The 23,505-nt window shown below is 39.4% G+C and overlaps 2 protein-coding genes across 6 annotated transcripts in view; one reads left to right on the forward strand and one right to left on the reverse strand.

Annotated features, from left to right (window-relative positions):
* Positions 1-63: 63 nt before the first annotated feature.
* CENPJ (centromere protein J) lies at positions 64-16,118 on the reverse strand. Of its 3 annotated transcripts, none has more exons than XM_068670843.1 (17): positions 15,996-16,118; positions 15,626-15,783; positions 14,602-15,121; positions 12,963-13,086; positions 11,043-11,190; positions 9,593-9,698; positions 7,653-9,273; positions 6,338-6,470; positions 5,304-5,469; positions 4,051-4,293; positions 3,199-3,298; positions 2,425-2,516; positions 1,639-1,737; positions 1,385-1,525; positions 1,208-1,292; positions 989-1,109; positions 64-407 (listed from the first exon to the last, which is right to left on the reverse strand). In XM_068670843.1, exons 3-17 carry the CDS (start codon positions 15,034-15,036, stop codon positions 215-217), a joined length of 3,807 nt encoding a protein of 1,268 aa, XP_068526944.1. In that variant the 5' UTR covers positions 15,037-15,121; positions 15,626-15,783; positions 15,996-16,118; the 3' UTR covers positions 64-214. The 3 variants fall into 3 exon arrangements, with proteins under 3 accessions (XP_068526944.1, XP_068526927.1, XP_068526935.1); XM_068670826.1 differs by having other exon boundaries at positions 2,422-2,516; XM_068670834.1 differs by lacking the exon at positions 15,996-16,118 and having other exon boundaries at positions 2,422-2,516; positions 15,626-15,914.
* Positions 16,084-23,505, forward strand: part of PARP4 (poly(ADP-ribose) polymerase family member 4) — a 50,026-nt gene continuing 42,604 nt past the window's right edge. The window contains exons 1-4 of one of the 3 annotated variants that reach the window (XM_068670770.1): positions 16,084-16,201; positions 17,043-17,245; positions 17,361-17,514; positions 21,685-21,817. In XM_068670770.1, the coding sequence (XP_068526871.1) occupies positions 21,692-21,817 (126 nt within the window). In that variant the 5' untranslated portion in view covers positions 16,084-16,201; positions 17,043-17,245; positions 17,361-17,514; positions 21,685-21,691. Of the gene's footprint in view, positions 16,202-17,042; positions 17,246-17,360; positions 17,515-18,558; positions 18,660-20,932; positions 21,034-21,684; positions 21,818-23,505 lie in introns of those variants that run through there. The other 2 variants (XM_068670765.1, XM_068670778.1) reach the window with 2 other exon arrangements.

Below are 23,505 nucleotides of genomic sequence, written 5' to 3' on the forward strand. Positions count from 1 at the left end.
ACATCATAGAACACAATGAATAAACAACTTCTGAAAAGTAAAAACAGGCAAAACAACTGAAAGTAGTAATGTAGTAATACCAACTGAAAAATAAATTTATTTCAGGAAAACTATAAACAATATATACAAAACATAAGTTTAAAAGTTGGTTCTTATTGTTTACAGGAATGTACAATAGTTTTGCTGATGTGCCAACAGGATCAGCATGAACTTACTACACCTTGGTGTCCATGAGGATATTGCCATCCTTGTCCTTTACTCTTACTCTCCCAGAGACATACTTGGTTTCCTGGTGTCCGTTCGTATACACAGTCTTAACAGTACCATCTGGATATTCCCGTCTCTTAAACTGTGATGTGTGTAGCTCTCTCTGGCCATTATTGAACTCAATAGTTTTGCTTCCATCTCTGCATTAAACACATATATATGTGCTTTTTTTTTTTTTGTAAGAATTATAAGGACTGTAAGTAGGCTTAAATTTATTCGTGGAACAAGCATTAAATACATAAGCCTAAATGAAGAAATTAATACAGTATTTTTGAAAGGCCTCTTTTGTTAAATACCATCCCAGGTGATTGGTACTCAAACATGTTTCTCCAAAACTGACATGGCTTCTTTATACTCAAGAGCATCTGCTACGCATTCTCTGCTCTTAATCTATTTCTGCAAAGGTCCAGGAAAAGTTTAAAATAATTTTTTGAGCAGTCAGACTGGGTGTCAGACCTGCTTGAGGCCTTAAGTAACTTCTCACTTGTAATTCTAGAGAATGCTTAAGTAACTTTTTCTTTTCTTACTAGAAAATACACAGGTATTCAGTTCTCTATCCTCTCTATGATACAAGAAAAATGCAAACAGTAAGCAAGCCTTCTCAGTCCAGTATATTCAAATATAAGCTTTTACAAATACATCACTGTATACTGCCTCTGGCAGGGAGCTCTTAACTACTGCTTCCCTGTCAGTAGTCTGGGTACTTGAAAACAAAGCTTACCGCTGAACACGAACGATAGTGCCATCTGGAAAGATGCTTTCTTCTTGCCCATCCGTAAATAAATTTTTGATAGTTTGATCAGGGAAAGTGATTTCTTTCTTGCCATCAGGATAGTGTTTCTCTGAAATGTATTTTGAGACAATATTACATAAATACAGGAGTGTTTTGCATACATATGTAGTAGTTCTGAGGGTTGGCTGGGTTGGATGATTTCTTTACCTATTTGTCCATTTGAAAATTGCAAGACCTCCAAGCCATCGCAGTATGTAGTATGAGTAGTCTTAGCATCAGCATAATAATAAATCTGCAGGGAACAGTTCAAATTAATGTATCCAGTCAGGAACTGTATGCATACACACACATATAAGTATAGGGGAGCAGGTGTAGTATGCATACCACTGTTTGATCAGGCATAATCTGCTTCACATCCCCATTGAAGAAGGTGATTGTTACAGTCTTCCCATCAGAACCCACTTTTTTCCACGTTCCATTGGGAAAAAATATGAGGTGACAGCCATTTTTCAAAACCTTTTCAACCTAACAAATGGATTGCAGAGATCGGTATTTAGCCATCACATTCAGGTACCCATTCATCTCATCTTTCACAGCAAGTGTCTCACAGAATTTCAAGTGCCACACTCTCATTTTACCTTTCCATCAGGATAAGTGATTTCCCTCTGTATCTCTTCACCATCTGTATGCTCAAGTCCAGATGGTGCTGGCACAAGAGCTTCATTAGGAGAGCTGTCCTGAAATGACACCGGTAATATAAGCATAAACTCAAGTGAAACTTGAGTTGTCATCGTGCAACTGTTTTCCCTAGGCTGACAAATATTCTAGGAAATGTGAAGTATGAGGGTAGGAAGACAGGTCTGGGAAGTCATAAACCCAATCTGGATTTTATGCAACATCTACTATATGAGGTACTCTGGCTAGCAGTAATTTGTCTGTGGTCAGTTTTTGTCCAAGGTAAAATGGAATTCAGTGCTGTAGCGTGGTGCTCAACAGACTGAAGTCACCCATACAAAGGTGTGAAACAGCTGATGAAGTTTTATAAAACCTAAATGCTACCTAAAGCAATTAAGAATTCTTAGAAGATTCTTGAATGGTTTCTCTACATGGAACATACATAGTTAGGTTTTTCCCTCCTCTAAAAAGGGTAAACATTCTGCAAAATTCTAGGGGGTAGATTATTACTTTCTTTCCTTTCCTTTCCTCAGCCAAAGAATGCTGCAACAGCTAGAGAGAGGTAAAGCACTGACTACTATATAGCCCTTAACTGCAATTTCATTACCAAGAAAAATAATAAAAAATGAGTCAACAGCTTTCCAGGTCACCCTCCAAATACTCATTTAAGTACAGATAACTTCATGGTTTCTTTTTATTTGTTTTGTGTTGTTTTTTCCCTTTAAAAATCAAGATACAACACTTACTACCATAAAAGTCCTAGAAGAATCTTCTAGTGCTGCTGTCTCAGAGTTGCTTCTGTCATTAGCAGGTGCTGAGGCAGGCATTCTAGAAAGCTTTCCTACTCAGATAAACATAAGGAAGTTAATTTGGCCAGTAAAATTAAAGTACAGTTTAAGTGTTACATATGAGATCAAGTTGTACAGGACACCTACATTTCTTTAGTGCAGCAGAAAATAAAAACAGTACATTTATGAAAAAACAGCATGTCAGCTCTCTGGGGCAAGTAATTTGCTTCATGTATTAGCAACATGCTTGACTGAAGAATCATTGCAACCAACAAAATACTTGCACTTTCTCTCCTATTTCATTTCTAGATCTATAGAGGAGATTCTTTTCCACCTAGGGATCTCGGTAACATTCTTACTAGCTATACCTTATCGTGAATAAAGCAGGACTGACAATCTTTCAACAAAAACAGTCTTTGGCAGACTTTTCCTGTGTCTTCCCTAGCTTTCCAGAAAGATTATCAAAGTAAAAACAGCATGGGCTTCAATTCTGGATTGTACTCCTCTAAGAGATAACATCCTGGTTATCTGCCTTTAGAGATGTCAAAAAACAAACAAAACCTACAACCCTCCAGTTGCTTGCTATGTTTGCTGATTCATTAGGAAGGGATATAGGAATAAATGCTATTGCCAGCTAACTGAAAAGAAGGAAACCAAGGAACAGCAGCACTGCTCCCTCTACATTTATTTTCTGTTAACTCTTAAAGAATTTGCTGATTAGACAAACATTTATACCTTTTGCCTGTGAATAATTTTTGCCACTTATCTTGCCACCCTTCTGTGCTGGAAGAAGTGGAGATCCAGTTTGGCTTTTCAGGCCTCTATTTGGTAGACTCTGGAAGGAAGAGTTATTTGTGGGTTATGTGACTTTTATTCAATAACTGTTCGCTTGCAATAAAATTTATACACCATTTGTCATGAAACTAACTGCAAGCTTTCTTCACAAACTACATTTTTTGAGATTTAGTCAGCAGAAGGGTTTGCATGATGTAGCCCAAGCTATGTTTTGGAACTCTTCCTCTGTCTGCTGCCTCCCTACCACCAATTACAGAATGTTAATTTGGTACAAGCAATCCAGAATAATAGTTTCAAAACTAAATATAACTTCTGTAGACAATGGTGAACTGCCTGATTTGCCTGGCTGATCCTTGAGGTACAAAAGTTCTCAGGTTATATCCTGTCTATGTACTTTTCCTCTTATAATTGCATCATTTTGAATTTCAAAGATGACAAGTTTCTCAACAGAACAGATACTGCACATAAAGATGCCTCCTTGGAGATCATCAGAAGCTGTGTGGACGTGGTCCGGGGCAGCCTGCTCTGGGTGTCCCTGCTTGAGCAGTGACATTAAACCAGATGACTCCCAGAGGTCTCTTCCAACTCAACTATTCCATGGTTCTGTGAACATTCACAGTTGGAGAGAATGTGAGATTAATCAAATTCTGTGTCTGGCACCACTAGTAGACTCCCCGAGATTAGTAAATTAAAAGTTAATGTCAAGGTTGTGGCTACTGGATTCCAACTTTATGATCCAAAACCCAGAGTATTCACAGCCACCAACTTAAAACACTGAGATTAAAAACTTACTACAGATTCTGCTCTTCTTAGAGTCACCCCAGAATTTTCAATTTTCTTCTTGCTTCCAGCAGCTTCTACTTTTTTCCAGGCTTCAAGACGAAACCTCTCCATAATTTTGACTTCCTCTTTTAGCTCCATGTTCTCGTTTACTAAGGCTTCTATTTGATCTCTCAGGCGTCTATGGGTGGTTGACCATTTTGCTTCTTTTCGTTTTAAATCTTCCTGTAACTCTGCAATCTGCTGTTTTAAAGCCTTAGAAAAATGCACATTTATAAATGGTATCTTTTTTAATATAGCAAAAGATCTTAATGTTCTAGGAAGAAACTTACAAGCAAAAGGAAGAAAAGTACATACAAAAATACTTGTACTTATCAGTAAAAAGAAAGATCTGTATAATAGAGACGATGAAAGGTAGAGGAAGTTTTCTTCCCTGAAAATGGTAGGATCAACTTTAGGTATCCACTCTATAAGCTGAACTTAATCAGAGGATGTCTTTCATTCCCCTCTGAGCATCCTTTACACTTTATAGATTGGCCTGCACAAACACACTTCAGGCAGAAATGTGTTATCTTTAAGGCTACCCTCCAGAGGGCCCTTAAAAGTCTTGGCACTGGAAAATAGGGAGGATACAAACACACAAAATACACATGAATCTGCCTGGCCAGTTTAGCAAATGTTACTTTGACCTGTTGAAGTAATGTCAAGAAGTGACATACTCACGTGAAGTTTCAAACAACTCGTCTGTATGCCTAACATACATAAATCCTGACAGTGAAGAAACATGTTTGTATGTTTCTGACCTTTAACGAACTACAAGTAAGTAATCACAAAACACAACTTTGAAAATTGTAGAAAGTAACTATTTTTACCCTGGAACAGTTGCAGACAGAATAAAATTCAAGTATGGTTCTAGTTTGCATTTTGATCCATTACCATAATAAAAACTTGCAGTGTTATATTAGCTACAGTAATTTTGTATCAAAGACAAAGGAAATTCTACAGTAGTCAAGTGCAGCTTTTATTGTGGAAATGTGACAAAATGATGTGCTTTTTTTGTTTGTTTGTTTGTTTTTTGCCTTGAAACCATCACATAATATTGTGAAGACCATAACTGCTTTCTCAGTTAGGCTGGGTCTACAAACAGTTCCTATCTTGAAATGACTTGCAACCTTTCAAATTAAGTTATAAATTAGTTCTCAACTCCCTTTAAATTAATCTAGATTTTCCTGTGTGGACAAGAATAATAATTATCATTTTTATACCTGAATTTCATCACGTTCTTTTTTGTCTGGAATTGCTCTAGCTTCTGTGGTATATTTTTCAAAAACTTTACGCTCCTTTTGCAGTTTTTTCATTTCTTTTTTCCTATAATCTTCTATTTCAGCCAGTTCTTGGGCTTTCTGCTGTTGAAAGTCTGCAATTTCTTTCCTGTAATTATAAAACAAAGCTTTTTTTTTAGCCCAACTCCTACAAGTCTGGAGTGAGAAAAATCAAAAAAATTTGAATTTTGCAGTCATTGATTAAAACCCAGCATCTACTACCCCCAAGAAGGTTTAACTATAAAGAGTATTAAGCAGTACGAAATGTCACACAGATAGCATTCGAAGTCCAATTGTTTCCATCTTCTAGTCACAAAAGTTACCCTGATTTTAGCAAACCTTCACCAAAATCCGCCAATAGTCGTTAAAGCAGCAGAACACCATTCCCCCAAAAGCAGTGTGAAAAAGAATCAGCCAGTACCAGGTCCCACATGTTAGCCACCAACACGATGCTGTTTCCAAACAAAACAAATGTGACTTTGGTAGGAAGTAGGGAGCTTCCTTTAAGTCACCAGAGGATTATTTTGCTCTTTGCTACCTGGAAGTCACCAGGGGACTGAAATGAAGTCAAACTCTGTACATTCAAATATTCACTCCATAGGAAGAACCATTGATCACATTAGCATGAAATCTGTTTTGCAAGACCAGTTTGGGACTGTGTTACTGCTCAGAACATCACTCAGTTATACATGAGGAAATTCTCCCAGGTGTAGCCTTCAAGGATATCATATTAAACCAGTAGGAGTTCTTAATATTATTCCAAAATTGGCAATTTGTGAGTAATAGTGACGGTTTAATACAGCCATAGAGCAACAACCAGTTTCTTGACCTGTCTCCAGTTATTGAAACATACCAATTATTTACCCTTATCACTGTAACACTATTTAGGTACAAACAGGACAACACAGAACATACTGTTAGTGAACACCCCAAGTTGTTTTAAATTAAAACTTTCCTGATTTTCAATTAAAAATTACCTGATACTTGCCAGGGCGTGCTCTCTTTCTTCACGGAGTTTAGTTAGAGTTGTGTTTTCAGCTCTGAACCTCTCAATTTCCATTTCCAATTCAATGAGTTTCTCTTTCAATATCTGGGATGGAACAGTGTTTCCTATCAAAGGACAATCAGGTGCAAGTTGTCTAAGCAGCCTTTGACTGAAGTAAACAATTACCACAGGCCATTTAAAATATATATACTATTCTATAGATAGAATTTTCTTGCAATACCACTGCTAATACTGAAATAACATAGATGGAACATTTAAAAGCACCCTGTGCTATATACTCAAGGGTGGTGAGGCCCTGGCACAGGCTGCCCAGAGGAGCTGTGGATGCCCCATCATGTGGATGTGAGCATGTGGATGCCCCATGTGGATGGGGCTTTGGGCAGCCTGGGCTGGTGGAAGGTGTCCCTGCCCATGGCAGGGGGATGGAACTGGGTGATCCATAAGGGTCCCCACATCCAACCCAAACCCTTCTATGTTTCTGTAAGTACCTGATATACCAAGTGCATCTATCACCTTTGTAGAACTATGTATTAGGAATTGGAACGTGAAGGGCTTCATGTCAAGCTAGAGAAGTTAAATAAAGGTGTGTTGAGGGCAAAGCATCAAACAGGAAAAACTCATGGCTCTAAATTTTTCAAGTTGTAGTCACAACACAAACTGCTCACACTGTCCCTAAAATATCTTTAAGAGGCCCATAATCGTATCTCTGGGCTTCTTTGCCATCCCATTTTTTTGATCAGTCACAGCTTAACACTCATTGGGCTTCAACAATCTGCTTCCGAGTATGCAAGTGAAGAGCCTAAGCACTGACACTGCAGCGCAGTCAGTTGCTTCATTCACTCTTAAAAGCTGCCAACCATTACTTCCCGCAAACAACCCAGCAAATTCAGTTCTCTGCAAAGCAGTAAGTAGGTGTAGTAGTTTTTATATGAATTTCTAAAAAAAAAAAAAAAAAAAAAGCTAAATGAGTTCAAGCTCTGCTGCAATCAATTTACAACCTACCATCATCTAACAGAGAAGGCATACTAGGCTATACCATCATGTTGTCACTAAACAACTGCATTTTTAGCAATCTTGCATAAAAACAACTTCTACAGGAGCTCTTAGAGGCAGCCCTTCCAGAGACTGCAAGCTACAGAACAGCTGGATTGCACCAGCCACACAACCAGAAGAGATTAAAAATGCCATTCCCTGAAGCAGAAGTCTGTACTTAGACATTTTGGTGTAAAGTCAAGTTGCAGAATAAGCCTTGGAAAGAAAAACTTGTTTTCTTCAGCATTTCCTACCAGTTGCTGTTCTCTCAGCTCCCGACTCCTGTTCCACATTCGATTTGATTTCATGCTCTGAGTGACAGCCTGCCTTCTGCTTCGGTTTCAGCGAGGGAAACAGTTTCATCATGAGGTTTGATGCCGGAGGCTCGTTTGCATCACTGTCCACTGCAGGCTGTTTGGACAGCTCATCTCCCTTCTTTGAGGCAACTTTTCTCTTTATTGCTTTATCTGGGACAGCTGTATCATTCTTGCTGAAAAAGGATGTCTGTAAGGACTTTTTAGTATATTTTTCAGGTAAATCATTGTGAAAATAATATTCATCCAGATCACTCCATGTCCTTTCATCATCAAACTCGATCTTATTCCTATTTATACAAGACACGCTTCTCTGATGGTCTGAAGTTTGTCTAATCTTTTGCTTTGACAGTGTGCTGCAGTCTTCATCTGACAAGTCACCTCCACATTTGCTTTCTTTGCTAGTATCTGTAGAACTTCCGTATTCAAAAAATCCTGGATCACTTTCTCTATTGCTCTGAAAGGATTCCTTAACATCTTCATTTTCATTTTTTAACGTGGTCTCAAATTCCTGCTCAGAATCTGTAGTCGTATCACCATTTTCCTCGTCTTTATCTTCATTTAGAGTCCATTGAGCACTTTTTAAAGCAGGAACTGCTGTCAAGGAAGAACCTGAAAACATTACACTGTCTGTTTTATTCACTGGATCCTTCAGTCTAGAAGCTGTTCCTGAATTTGAGACTGCATGTGTAACTGCTTTATTATTTCCCTGTGTGATACACTCTGCCTTTTTATTTTTCGCATTTATAAGTTTAACTGCAAGCTCCTTCACTTGCTGCTGTTTTGCCTTGATAGGGGTGGAGGACATTCTACGTCCTTCTGAGGCTTGCTGATCTTGATCTAAGATCCTTTGCACAAATGAGGAATTACTTGAGAAAGATATTTCATCTGCAGCTTGTTCCAGAAACAAAAATTCATCTAATTCTAGATTCTCTTTTTCCTTTTCTTTTTCCCATTTTTCCAACTTATTCTGAAATGAAACTTCAAAAGACAGTTCTGAATCTTTTACAGGGTGACCTGCAGGACATTTCACATTTGAAAAGGCACTAGCCAGCTCACAAGACAACTGAGGCTTTTCCATGCCAGGTAATTTGTTTCTGATTTTGCCAGCGTTAGACTTAGCAAATTCCACTACGTTCTCTTTATTTTCTATTTTGTGGTTAATTTCTGATGGGAAAGAATCTCTCATCTGTCCATCAAGATTTTTTCCTGGTTGTATTCTTGTTTCTAATGGCACGGTATTTTTTCCATTGTGATTCCTAAGTACAAGGGTCTTCTGAACAGGACAATATTTTGCTTTATCAGGCTGGTTATTTTTTTTACGTGGCATAAGAGGGCTCCCAGAAACCAGCTCTTTGCTAGGAGGCAGGCTTTTCTTTTGTATTTGTGATCTGTCCACTCTAACGTTTCTGTCATCTGAAACCCTTTGTGGAGGTTTCAACACGCTTTCTCCAAGCATTGTTATCTTAGATTTGGCATTAGTGAACCTTGTTAAACCTTCTCCTCTTTTCAGGAAGGGTCGTTTGATCACTGGCTTTTGAATGGCTGATCCATTTGTCTCCTGAAAGTGGATATGGAAAATTAACACGCAGAGAATGTTAGAAAGTCCTTTACACGGTTTTAAGATTATTTTTTTCCAAATAAACCCCACATATCAGTAGGAACTTACATAGCATATTTCTACTGGGTTTCTAAAAACATCTTAAACAAATGAAGTAGTCAGGACTTTTTTTTTTTATTTTTAAAGTAAAATCTTCAAATGTGAATATTGCAATCAGTGTTAGCTTTTGATGCTAGAATCTTGTATGTTTTTAAAGCATTCATCACTATATACTGTATTTAAAAAAAAGAGTTAAAAGTTACAAAAGAAATTTAAAAACCTGTAATTTCTGGCTTTGCTTCAGACGCTGCTCCTCTATCTGTATCTGTTCTTCCAGAAATTCTTCAAATGTCTGTTTCTTCTCTTGAATCGCAGCTTTAATAGGTCTAGGGTAATTTCAAAAAATCAAGTCTTACATGTCTACATAATTTAACTGCGTTTAGCATCCCAACTATTCAATGGCCTAGGGCACAATTACATAAAAAATGACGAATTATGAAGTACTTTAGTCATTAAGTGGCAAAGTTAATCCGAGAAATGATACCACTAGTCGCTTATCTTTTGAGAAGTGGTTATCAAATCCCTGCTATAATTAATACACATCTAGAAGCACCTTTATGCAGGTTTTGCTGTTTTTCCTTTCACTGCTTTTCTCATTGACCCATTCTTCTGCCCGAACCACTGAATTTTCACTTGGATTTTAGTCACACTGCTCGTTTCTGCAGTATCACCTTGCACTGGGTCTGGCTGGGACAGAGTAAGCTTTCTTCACAGTAGTTCACATGGTGCTGTGGTTTGGATTTGTGACTAAAACAGTGTTAATAACACATAAATATTTTAGGTATTGATGAACACTGCTTGCATAGCACCAAAGCTTTCTTTGGTTTCTCACACTGGCCGCTTCTCTCCCCCGGCAAATAGGAGGTTGAGGGGAACAAAGCCAGAAGTCTGCTTGCTGGAGGTGGAGAGTGACTGCCTTTGTAACACTTGGGTTCCTTCCCCTCTTTCCTTCAGTTAGTAAACTGTCTTTATTCTCTACCCACAACTTTTCACATTTTTGCTTTTCTGATCCCCCATTCTTTCTGCTCTAGGGTGGGGAGGGATGGCCAAGGAGCTGGCTGGGTGCTTAGCTGCTGGCTGGGGTCAACCCACCACAGCCTGGAACAAGATTTCTTGTCTTGTGATGACCAGACAGACAAGGCAGAGCTTCAAAACAGTGCCAACAACTACTTATAGACCATCCATGCCATAAACAAAGCTTCTACCATACACGAGAAGGCTTCTCCCACAAGCACTATTATTATTTCTTAGCCATACCCAGATGCTTAAACAACTCCTGGTAAAAAACTAAAAAGTCATGGCCTTACACTCCTCCTTCACATTAATTTTTTTGCCATCTAATAATGGATAGGAGATTGTAATACATCAAATTGGGAACAGTAATTATAACTGCTAATATGCTAAGCCTATACTAAGATGTGCTTCTGAACTGTGATTACTCCACGTTTCACACACCTCTTCAGCCAATACACAATGTCACATCTTTCACAGCACACGCAATTTCAAGCCAGAGCCTCTCTTACCACTGGTCTCCACCATGCTTAGCAAAATGGAATCCTTGGCTGAGAAAGCTATACAAACTGAGAATATTAGACTCTTAATCAGGACTCAGAATTCAATCAAGCTTGTGTTTGGTATTTAGAACTGTAAAAAATAATGTTCTGAATTACCTTTCCTCTGTATTAGTCACCCACAACTGTTTTCCTCTGCTGGACTTTTCAGAGAGATCTGTACCTTCCACACATAAAGGATCATCGTGTGGATCTTCAGCCTCCATTATTTTTTCCATCTTTTGTTCTGGACACCACATGTTTTTTCCTACAAAATTGATAGAATATCGTTGTTGTTGTTTTTCTCCCCAAAGCAAACAGATCAGTTTTCAGCTCATACTTTAAGCAGCACTCAGATCAGATTAAAACCAGAAGGGAGCTTCATGGTCACGTATTCTGGATTCCCGCACAAAGTGAGTCCTAAAATTTCCCCAATTCAATTCTTATTTGTATTTGAGCTCTCTTTTAAAAAGAACATCCAATAATGTATAAGTTTTTTCCACACAGCTTAACTGCCCATTCTGATTGTTCATTATCTTTGCTAATTTATTGCTTAAAGGTAAAATAACTGAACAATTTTGAATGTTTGCTCTACTGAAAAGGTCTCTTATCAAGATTCTGTTTCCTTTGTACAAATGTAAAAATTAAGATCAGTTCATCTTTTTGCAACCTCTTAGACCAAGATCTTGGATTAAAAGCTTTGAAATATGATGAAACACAATCTCATACCTTTTCTCTGAAACCTCTACAGGTTTACAGCAACCTTATTAAACAGCTAGATTAAAACCAAAACTCTATTCCAATTATAGCAGCTTAGTAGTTGTGCTGGTGTCAACGGTAAAACTATGAACAGAAAAGGTGAAGAACTCTAATGCATTTCTTTTACGTACAGGTAAAATAGTCATGCGGTAGCATCTCTTTGCCAACCCATCTTGATTCCTAATTCCACATCAGTTATTAACCCTCACGGTGGAGTTGGACTGGAGATATTGTGTATCCCTGTATAGATTATTTCAGTATGCCACATAAAAAAAAGGGTTCAATCAGCACAACTCTCAACGATGAGATACATTCTTAGTTACTTAACTTGTAAAAAATCACAGTTTTGTGTATGTGGGGAACAACTATTCAAGGCATAAATTCTTTGAGAATAAAATCAAGGCATAAATTCTTCTTCATTGTGATTCCGATACCCAGATGATCACAACCAGTGAAAAGCTGCCAAGCCCACTGAATGCCTAGGTCTTTTGACTTGCAGCCATCAGAGTAGTTTGCAATTACAAGAAAAACACACCGCTGTTCCGCAGGAGAAAAGAAATGGCACTAAAGGGCAGGAACCAGCCTCTACCTTTATATTTCCAATTAGAAACAATTCATTAGGCAATCTAGTTTTTGTTCCAAGGCTAAACACTACTAGTTCAACTTTCTTGGATAGAGTAAAAGAAAGATAACCATTAAATCAGGTAAGACTGATACTACCTGCAAAAGAAGATCCCCCTGCCTCAATTCTGCCAGCTTTTTCCAGCCCAGCACTGTGCTCTCCCTTTGCACACAGCAAATTGGACTGGAAAACTGATTCTGTTTACAAATGTTTGTTTTTCAGTACAAATCAGCTCCCCAGTCTAGTTCAGTTCATCACTGATTGAACAAATTTGTTCTGCATGAACACAAACAGGGAGGTATTACTTCATTTGGATACACTGACAGCTTAAAGCAATCCAAAGTATTGTGGGAAACAGCTAATCAAAGAGGAAATCAATTGCTTATTTTACACTGTCTTTTATAATATATTCCTCAAAAAAAAGTTCCCATCATTGATTAAGTTACAATTACTCTTGGCAATTTATAAAAGGATTTTATAACAGTCCTTCTACAGTAGCACTCATTTATCAGCCACTCAAACGATGCAGCATTTGTCTTTGACTAATCAAGTAGTCTTGAGGTGAAGAACACCGAATACACTTTCAGATTTTAATGAAGAAATTAGATCAAGTTCTTCAGTTTACTGAAGTATGCCTTATGCTTTATTTCTCAACTTACCAAGAATTGCTGTCTGGTCAGACACCATGCTAAGTAGCTTCTGCTGTTCTTCCATCAGCCTTTGAAGTTGCTCCATCTGTTGTTTCTTTAGCTGTTCCTGCTTCTGTTGTTGCAATTCCTTCAGCTTTTCAAACAAACAAAAAAAATGTACTGGAGGACATTTATTTACATTATTGTACTTAAGACAAATATACCTAGAACGCACCACAACATTAGAATCGTCACGACAACAGGTATTTCTTGTTTTAATGATGTTCCATTAGCTAAGTGCAACATGATGGAAATTAAGAATACAAAGTGCTTTGATGAACACAATTTTCAGTTCTATCTACAGATTGCACATACTATTTTCAGTTTGCACAGTCAACAAATCCATTCATTTTTAATTGACCAACCTGCAAAAAAAAGGAATTAGAACAATCATTTTTATAGTATTAGAAAAACATTTGAATTCTGCTCTTTTAACATAACTTGGACATGGTGGTTTTATTAAAACGTGAAATACCTCAAAATCAAGAGAGCTTTAGAAATGTATATATATCAGTATTCTTTATATGTATGTATCAGTAACCTTCAGTCTATCTGAGATCTTGGAAATCAATATTAGATGTAAGCTAACAATTATTTTAAAAATATACATAACATATATTAGATTGTCAATGACTTTCCAAGACAGGAGACTTAACAATTCCCCTTAAGATACCCTTAATCAGATAATGTGTGTTAGTTAGCCACTGCTGGATGCTACTGACATAACGAAAACAGTGAATGAATATTTTTCTTACATATAGAACAGGGATGAAATACCTTTTATAAGCTTAGCTGTGGAATTATACTCTAGAGGTTCACTCTTTGCCCCCCACACTTTCACTTGCACAAACAAAGATTTGCACTGAGGCAACTTCTAGAAGGGTGGACAAGGAATTGAGTTCTTCATCCTAAACAGCAAGACCTATTAAAGTGCGCCTTAATACCTTCAGCTAATGTAATTTATATCTGCTTACTGGGGAGAGCTATAAGCAAATGTATTGCCAGTCACAGCGGATCAGCTGGCAGGCTTGCTTTGGAAAGAAAAAAAAAGTAACATCACAGGGTTGTAATTCCAGGCCTTTTTGTCCTATTGTCTCGGACATGTCTATATTCAACACCAACTTCTCTCTTCAACTAAACAGAACCAGGTATAAGGGTGCAGACACACATACAATGAGAACTAACGGCAGATGTTGCTATAGCTACAAGAACACACAACTTCACTGTGTTGTGAATTTCTGCACTGAAGCACTCCCACTGTAATGACCAGCACCCCATTGCACAGCTTTAAGTGAAGAAATAATGGAATTCTGTAAAACTATGTGCATCTTTCCAGGTTAAAAAAAATAATTTTGAGAACAAGTATGCTGGCACTAAATACAATTCATTTTGAACTGGAACCTGTGCCAGTAAAAACCAGTTAAACTGCACGTTGTGAGGAGGACACCAACCTTTATGCATGCATAACTGACCAAGGGCTTGCTCTTTAAGCCTACTGTGTTCCATACATGGAAAAGATTTTGCATACTTTCAGGTATGAAGAATCACATATAGGACCAACATAAATCCTAATTTATGTATGTCAAAGAATTCTAGAGCTTTTTGTTACCTGTTTAAGCTTCTGTAAGAGAGGATCACAACAATCGGATTTATTCCGACCATCCACTTCACCACGGACAAAGTCTGTTTTAGAGCTTTCTACGTTATATGCTGCTGCTGGAAGAGATGTTTCAGCGGTATCCTGCTGAAGTGTACAAGAGCTGCCAGGCTCCAGCATCTGTTCTTCACACAAGGAGTCATCACTTACAGAACGGCTCTCTGAAAGATGCAACCCTTCAGCAGGGAAAGCCAGGATGTTTTCATGTCCAGATAATAAATTGTCTGTGTTGATTTTCAAACCAGCGAAAGTAGGATCCAAGAAGACTCCGGCACGAGAACTATCAAACATGCAATGTGCAAGGAAGTTTCGTTCACTACTCAGATCTTCAACAGCTGGCATCTTGTAAATGGTATTCACATCTACTTGCTGATACAGCGACAACATAACACTATTATATCTTGGAGTGTTAGGACAGCAAAATTTTCAAAGCCATAGGAACCTGGCGTGGATGATTACTTATTTTTAGCACCTAGAAATGAAGCAGATATACAAAATGAGAAATCTACAGTAACAGGAAGTTACTCTCTTATAACTAAAGTTAAAAAACAGTCACCGTCTACTTTTCCCTAGGCAATAGAAACAACTCAGACAATTGCTAATGAAATTCCTGTGAAGGAAACCAGCACAATCCAATATTTAATCTTAATAGTAACTGCACTCAAAAAAGTAATGCCTCAAATATTACAGAGCTGTGTATGGTATCCTGTTCAGTAGTACAGAGACGGGTTCTGAATTTACAAGTGTCTGCAACAGAAGAAGAGGGAAGGGATTTGATAAGGTGAGAGACACCCATTATAGGATCCTCGTGTGAAAGCAGTGTTGTAATTATGTCCATATAAATACGATCCTGTTTCTGTGTGTATTTCGATGCACACTTTGCATCATTCTCATGGAAATTCTGTGCCCTTGCTGCCTGTGAGCTTCTCCCTCCCCTTCCCATCATCTTTTATCATTATCACTCGGCTCTGCTTACCTCTAACGAGTCCCAGGGCGATTAACTCTTCACCTCCACACACGGTATGTCGTGTCGCTGTGTCGTGTGTCGTTTGTCGTGTGTCGTGCCGCAGGGAGCACAGAGGTAGGGCTACAGAACAAAGGACGCGACCGCAGGAGCCCGAGTCCCCAACAGCCCTGCGGGTCAGGGAACAACTTTTTAAACTTTCCTCATTCCCGAGGGATCAGATCACAGCGACCCTTGTTCAACCCTCGCTGAACCTCCCCACACGCCCAGCGCCCCGCTGCCCCCCGTCGCCCTCACAGCGGCCGCTGCGCCCCCCCCTCAGGCACCCGCACGGCGCCAGCCCCCCCCCCCCCGGCGCTGCCCCCTCCGCCTTGTTACAAACCTGCCGCCATCTCACAGCCTCCCGGCGCCACTCGCCGGGCATGCCGGGAGTTGTAGTCCCGAGGCACGGCCTCCCCGCCCAGCTGGCGGGCGGCCCCGCGGGGCGCGAACTACAGCTCCCGAGGGGCTCCGCGTGGCGGCTGAGGGAGCTGGGGCTGGGTTCGCTGGGGAAGAGGAGGCTTGGGGGGAGCTCATTGCTCTCTGCAGGTGCCTGAGAGGGGTTGTGGGGAGATGGGGTCGGGCTCTTCTCGGAGATAACCAGTGATAGGACCAGAGGGAATGGCCTCAAGTTGCACCAGGGGAGGTTCAGGTTGGCAATGAGGAGACATTTCTGCTCAGAAAGAGCAGTCAGGCACTGGGACGGGTTGCCCAGGGAGGTGGTGGAGTCACCGTCCCTGGGGGTGTTCAGGGAAAGGTTGGACGTGGTGCCTGGGGACATGGGTTAGTGGGTGATGGTGGCAGGGGATGGTTGGACCATCTTGGAGGTCTCTTCCAACCTTCATGATTCTGTGGTTCTAAACACATCACCTGCATGGTTGCCCTGCGGCTGGGTTCTGCCTTACCAAGGGGAGCTACTGAGCTGGGAAAGAGGATTTCTACCCGTGCCTTTTAAAAGCACAGCATCGTGTATAATCCCTTGACATCCTCATGAAAATACAGCAAAGCTTTGCTTTCAGTATTCCTGCACACTGATGGCCTGACAGGGTTCAGGGTTGTTCACGGTCTGGTTTTGGTCGACAAAAAATTACGTTGGGCTCCCTCTCCATGCTAGGAGCGCAGTCCATTGCTGACAACGATCCCTAACTTGCAGGTTGATAACTACAAGTTAACTACATAACTACAAGTTCATGCAACTTCTGAGGTCATTAGGGCCTTAGGGATCTCTACCAAGCTAAATTAAAACTGTAAGAATTAAACCAGGAGCAATTGTCAGCAGTTTTCCTTTGCATAGCTTTCTTATCAGCTATAAAAGTGTTTACGAGCTGTTAATTCTCAACATGCATGTTAAATATAATCATTCTCTGTTCTGATTTTGAATTTGGGAAAGTTTGCAGTTCAAAAGGAGTAAAGCCAAACACTTTGCTAAAACTCCATGAGATGCTTGATTCTCCAGGGAGATAGGAGAAAGAAGAGAGGCTGATATTCAGTGGTCAGTAAAGAAGGAGAATAAGGTCCTTTTCACTGAAAGGAGGGAAGAATTGCTGAGGAGGGACAGCACAGGCTCCAGCTACGTTTCCAGCTGTCTGTACGGTATTTCAAAGCTCACTTTCACTTTAACAGTGAGTTTCCTCCTTCAAGCACAGCGAGAGCTGCTGCTCCTTACTGTTCCGTTGGCTGCACTTTGCTTGGTTTCTTTATTTGACAGGGTCACGATTGCTGTAGCTGTACCTTCGGGCATTTTGCAGGCAGATATGTGCATGCCCCAACCTTTCCTACCTCCCTCCACCCAGCGCTCCGGTTGCACTTTGCCCTGTTGAGGAAGCAGGAAGATCGTTCAGGAAGAGGAACTGCCAGAGCGGGTGAGTGTAAACAGTTTTTCACCCAAACCCTAAAGAGAGGAGTGGGATCGGGGTCATTTAATAGCTGTCATGCTGGGAGCAGAGAAGGGGTGAGGGGGGTCTTCACTTTGCAGACAAACTTAGCGAAGTGAATCTGCTGTTCCCTCAAATTTTTACATTCCTTTCTGCTTCCTGGTCGACACCACGGTTTATTTACAGATTACTTCTCTCAAGATTTTTTTTTCTTTGTTCCTAGCTGCATAGCTTTCATAAGCAAGCACAATATAAAATATTTTTGTGGGGTTTTGTACCACATGTGAGCTACAAATTCAGTTGCTTCTCAAGTTTCTGTGTGAAAGAGGGATGTATTGGTTGGGATGATGTTTGCGATAACTAGTACCATTTCATTACCCTCCTAATAAGCTGTGTGTTTAGGCTGTGTGAATAGAATTCATTGTTTGTCATAGAATTCATGTGAGGAGACAACTTCTGGAAACTTGAGCAATATCCAGATGCTGCTGTAGAGAATATGCTGAGAAATCTGGTGCCTGCAGTGTTGCAGTGCAAAGGGAGTGCCCAGACCAACATGATGGTTTTAATAAGGGAAACTTTTGGCAATGGTACATTTGCCTTTATATATGATACAAATTAATCTACCCAAGCCAAATTATATGGCTGCATCTTAAAAGATCATTGCCACCTCAGATGACGTACTATCTTGCAAAAACCTCTTAGTTAAAATACAGGAAGAAGAGGTAGGGGATTTTTTTGTGTGTGAGCACAGTACTTTTATGGCAAAAGCACTGGTAATGCCAGACAGCAGAACACAAGAGTCACAAAATATAAGTGTATAGTGATTTCATGTGTCCTTTGATCCTTGATCTGCTGTCTGCCTCACCTAAACACATGTATCATCACTGCAGTGTTGCCAGTTCTCTCAGATGTGTAGGGTAGTAGATGATTTGGGGTCCCTTCCTATAGATTACCTGTATGAAATCAGATTTTATATATATATAATTGTGGCTGATAGTGTTGATTTTCAAGGTTTTCCTGAAACCCTAAGTTCAAATGAATTTTGTTGCCCCCTGTCTCTGGCCATCTGAGAGTTTTTACTGCAGTGAAGAACAGCTTTATTTGCATTCACTGAAAATCCAATATGCCATAGAGTAAGAAAATACACATATTCCATCTTTGTTTCTTTTTTTTTTTTTTTTTTTTTGTTGTGTGTGTGGTTTTTTTGGTTGGTTGGTTTTTGTTTTCCTTTCCTAAACCGGCTTTATCTCAACCCAGGAGGTTTCTAACTTTTGCCTTCTGATTCTCTTCCCTCCATCCAGCTGAGAGTGAGGGGCAGTGAGGGACTGGCAAGCTTAGCTGCTTACCAGGGTTAAAACACACCACTTTTGAAATGCTATGGTCAGTGTCACTTAAAAATTTTCTCTGCCTTGTTAATATCTTTTGGGTTGTTTTCCCTCAACACCAGATCAAAAATGAACAGACTTGATGTAAAAGCTTTGTTGGCCTTGTAAAGGTGTTGGTGCAATTGATCAATATGAATTTGTAAGCCAGAAGAACCTGTTGGGTAATTCAGTGACAGGTTAGATTTTAGTCCTAAAAGACTGCTACAGAAACAGTTCTAACATAGCATGTTATAAGTTGCCCCCTTAATTAATTTTCAGAGAGCATTGCATTAATAATAGAAAGGAATTTATTGAGTAAGCAACAGCAAGCAAAACAGCGCTGGGCGGCCGGGGAGTCTCGGCTCTGCCAACGGCGCGCACCTTACCCCCCCCCAGGGTCCCTTTTTATATCTTGGTGATTTCAGGATTACGCAGCACATCTTGGTGTACTCTGCGACTGCACGCACTGTTGCTAGGGGGTCGTCTCTGTCCCTCTGGTGGTCGTGAAGATGAAGGCCGTAGTGTTCCTCGGCGTTGTGGTTCAACTTCTTTCTTTTTTTGGTCATGTTGGCCCAGCCTGAGACAGGGAGGCAGGGTGTTGATACACTAGTTTAACAACTTATCAGGAGATGGTTACATGAACTTTGCAGCTGTGTTTTCTGAACAAAAGAGGCTACTGAGATGCAGAAGGAGGGAAGGGGAGAGGATTCTCTTTTTTGTTACATTAAGCAATGGAATTTTCATAGTGTCTAGCTAAGCATTATACAGCTCCTTACTTCAGCAGGAAACCTTTGCAACTCCCGCTCCTCAAACAGAACTCTTTGTTTTATAATACAAAAGACAATGAACAAACATCTATGGTGTATGTATTATATAGCACATAAAAATATAAAGTGGTAAATGAAAGTAGTTCAAACAGCTTCTGCTTTCCTTTTTGAGGTTTTTAACATCGTTGTTTGTTTCTAGGAGTAGAAGGACAGGAGCTTAACCACAATCTGCCATGTATGTGGGAGCTCTCATCAATTTGGTGAAATGTCATTTTTGCTCTGAATGGCTTGTCCAAGAGAGATGGCAGTTAATTTCCGACATGTTTGGCCAACACAAGAACTGTGTTTATTTTCAAACAAGCAATTTCTTGTTTGTTTTGCCTCATTCTGTGATTCCAGGATGAAATTGGAGAGGCCAAATACTTTGGATTGTCTTTTTTTTTCCAGTTATCCCACAGTTAAAAGTATTTGTCCTTAAGTCACAGTGGAAAATTTACATTATCAAATAGCCCTTCCAGAAATATAAACAATTTGAGTAAAAACAAGTTTTTACCAGCGACACTGATACTAACCCCCCCCCCCCCCCCCCTCCCGGCTGAAATATGGCCATGGCTTACTGGCAGCCAAATAATCATTCAAAAAAAGAATTTATGATCTGAATAGTTTGCTTTACAAGCATACATTCTCTTTATATTAGTTCCTGTAGCATTAGCAGTTTGGCTTGGAGCAGCAATGCAAATTTAAGGCAAATCTTTTGGTTGTCAGGAGTTCCCAAAGTGGTTTTGTGGCATACTGTCTGAATGCCTTTCCAAGAAAACTAAATTGGGCACGATGCTTCAAATATGTTTAGTGGGGAAATTAGTTTGGGGTTCTCTGTGAACTCACTTTATCGCTAAGTCCTCTAGCTCACACTTAGTTTTACCCCTTTTGTTGACCAGTGAAAGGCTCTGAAACCCTGGAAAAGCTGTGATGTGCTGAAGCTGTGATATGCTGTATAAAGAGCTCAGTGCTCTGCGTAGTGTTGTCATTTACACTATCATTTTCTTTATCATTCGTCATCAGTTTTTAAAATAAGAATAATTTTACACTCACAAGTCTCCAGGAAAATGAATATGCAATGATTATGCATTGTAGTGGCTTAAACTAGGGACTACCTTTACATTTTGTTGTCATAAATTCTGCTTCTGATTAAATAAAACTTTCCCAGCCTCTAATATCTTGGCATAGTTTGTCACAAATGACATACAGCCAATTTTCATTCGATTTATTTTACAGACAGTTTAGGCTGACACGGCTGAGAAGAGCAGCAGTCACCCTACATCCATCTCTCCCCTGCTCCTCCATCACTTTCAGTGCCTGTGTAAATCTTTGTTACAGTAAATTTTTGTTACATTCCTTTGTGCCTGCGTAAATCTTTGCCCTAGGCCAGAAATGAATTCAATCAGTAAACAGAACTGGATTTAAACTAGTCTCTTGTTCTGGGTTGTTTTTTATTTCTTGGTGTATCCTTTTGTGGGTTTTGTTGATGTAGTTAGGCTGTGTTTAATCTGGATCAATTTACTGAAGTTCTTTTTAATTTATATTTTTTAAAGATTACATGTACAGATTACACTGAGTAGAAACATGAAAAATAGTTCATATTCTTGAAAAAACAGTTGTTTTATAAGGATACTATGTGAAAGGGGACCAGAAGGAGAGTTGTTCCAGTTTAAACTAAGATCGTTCCACTTTACTAACAGTGCATACTAACAGCAAAAGGTCAAGGTATGAGTTTGACAATTAGTTCAAGCCATGACTTGACTGAAAATGTAAGTCACACTAAATAATTTTCTGTATCTATTTTTTTAAGTGAATAAAACTGATTAAGAGATAATCTTTGTCAATTTGATTACCATGCTGATAAAATGGGATTTGTAGTGGAACTTCCTAGAGTTGAAAAGGGAATATTTGGTGAGAAACTACTTAGGTAGGTAGTAGAAATGAAAGATTTCTTAGTCAAAATAAACCCCTTTTTTTTGTCTTAACAGAAGGGCAATGACAATCTTTGCAGACTGTGTGTTCTTTGTTAAAGTGAGGAACTTGCCCATTCAGGAGAAGACCAGGCTAAGAGCATGCATAAAAGAAAATGGTGGAGAAATTCATTATGTGATTAATCGCAAGGTAAGTTCTAGATTTATTTCTGAGATCTCAGAAGGAAAATACTAAGTGGTGTAAGTGTTGTTGAGTGTTAATCTTGCCTCATGTCAAGAAATAAGGATTGTAGAGATTATTTCTCTGTTCAATATTTCTGCTTACGTTTCTAATGCATCTATCTCTGTAGAACTGAAATGTCTCATAAAAAAAAAAAAGAGAATAAGAGCAATATTCGCTCCCTACAAAAGAATCAGGGAGGCTTTTTTTCCTGAATAAAGTTGCCATGTTGGTTTTCTTCTCACGTCATCAGGGAGCAGAAGCTCTGAATGAGACACATCCCTGAATTGAGTTTTGGGCTTGTTGTTGTTTACACTAATGCAAGCATTTGATTAGAGAAAAGATTGTTGTAGAGTTAGAAGTCTGTGATACTGCAGTTGTTAATTTAAATACAGGTTTCTGTTTTGAGTATATACTGAACAAGCAGCATGGATAAATTATGACACACACAGGAATGAAATCAGCAGGTCACATTTTGCACCCAGGAGTGTTTGTAGGGACTGTGGCCAGGCAGCATGACATGGCCATGTCTGTATTAGTGAACTTTCTTGGTCATCAGGGCCAAGTGGCCACATCCAGCCTGCCTTATGGGAATGGTTGTGGTGATGTTCCTCTTCCAAAGCATGCACGGAAGCTGGGGAAAGTGAGTTGGTGGAGTCTAGAAGTGCCAAGGAACATGCTAATGCCAAAGCAATATAAGTATTCACATGCTGGCGACAGGGAGTGGATTATGTCACTTAATAGTGAAGGCATAATGCTTTGTCACTTCTGCCACTTGAAAATGACATTTATTTGCTCCCCCCACAAAGCTAGTACTTGCAACAAGCTCATAAATATTAGAGCTCTTCTAATCTGCCTTGGGAACAAGGTAATGCATCATATTTTGATTTTTTGTTTTGTTTTCTCTATATACTTTTTTAATTTTAAGAACAGTATGATGAACAAACTAATTTCTCCCCCTCACTCTTGTGTAACATTTCCTTATAAAGCACTGAGTTAGTTTAAACTCTGCTGTTAATACACACAGTTTCCATAGGTGACTGTTATTTTACAAACAACAAAAAACATATTTGATATCCTCAAGAATCTATAGATTGATTTGTGCATAACGTAAGGAGTTGGCATTAAATATTTTTTTATTTTTTTATTTTTTAAGAAAAGGAATGCAAAGGAATATCATAGGCACATTATATTGTGTGGAGCTCAACAGCTTTCCTGGTAACTCTGACAATGCACATCTGTTTAGGGGAGAAAGTGAAGAACTGAAGAATAACATACTAAGGTCTAGCAAGAGTATTCCAAAGACATGGTGGATTTCTTTGCCCTCTAAATTCAGAATCTTCTAAGCTGCTTTCAAGGCCAGGTTAGGTGGGGCCCTGCGCAACCTGATCCCTTCAGTCCTTTTACCAGCTTTGTTGTACTCCTGTGGATGCTTTCAAGCACCTTAACATCCTTTTTATGTTGTGGGGCCAAACACTGCACACAATGTCAGAGGTGGGTCCACACCAATGCTCAATATAGCAGGAGAATCACCTCTCGACCATCTGGCTATGCTGTGTTTAATGCATCCCAAAATGTGGTTTACCCAGGGCGTGCTGCTGCCTCAAGGTGAGCCTGCTGTCAACCAGCACCTCCAAATCTCTTTCTGCTGAGCTGCC

Source organism: Anas acuta, chromosome 1 (assembly GCF_963932015.1).
Source record: "Anas acuta chromosome 1, bAnaAcu1.1, whole genome shotgun sequence".
NCBI classification, from domain to species: Eukaryota; Metazoa; Chordata; class Aves; order Anseriformes; family Anatidae; genus Anas; species Anas acuta.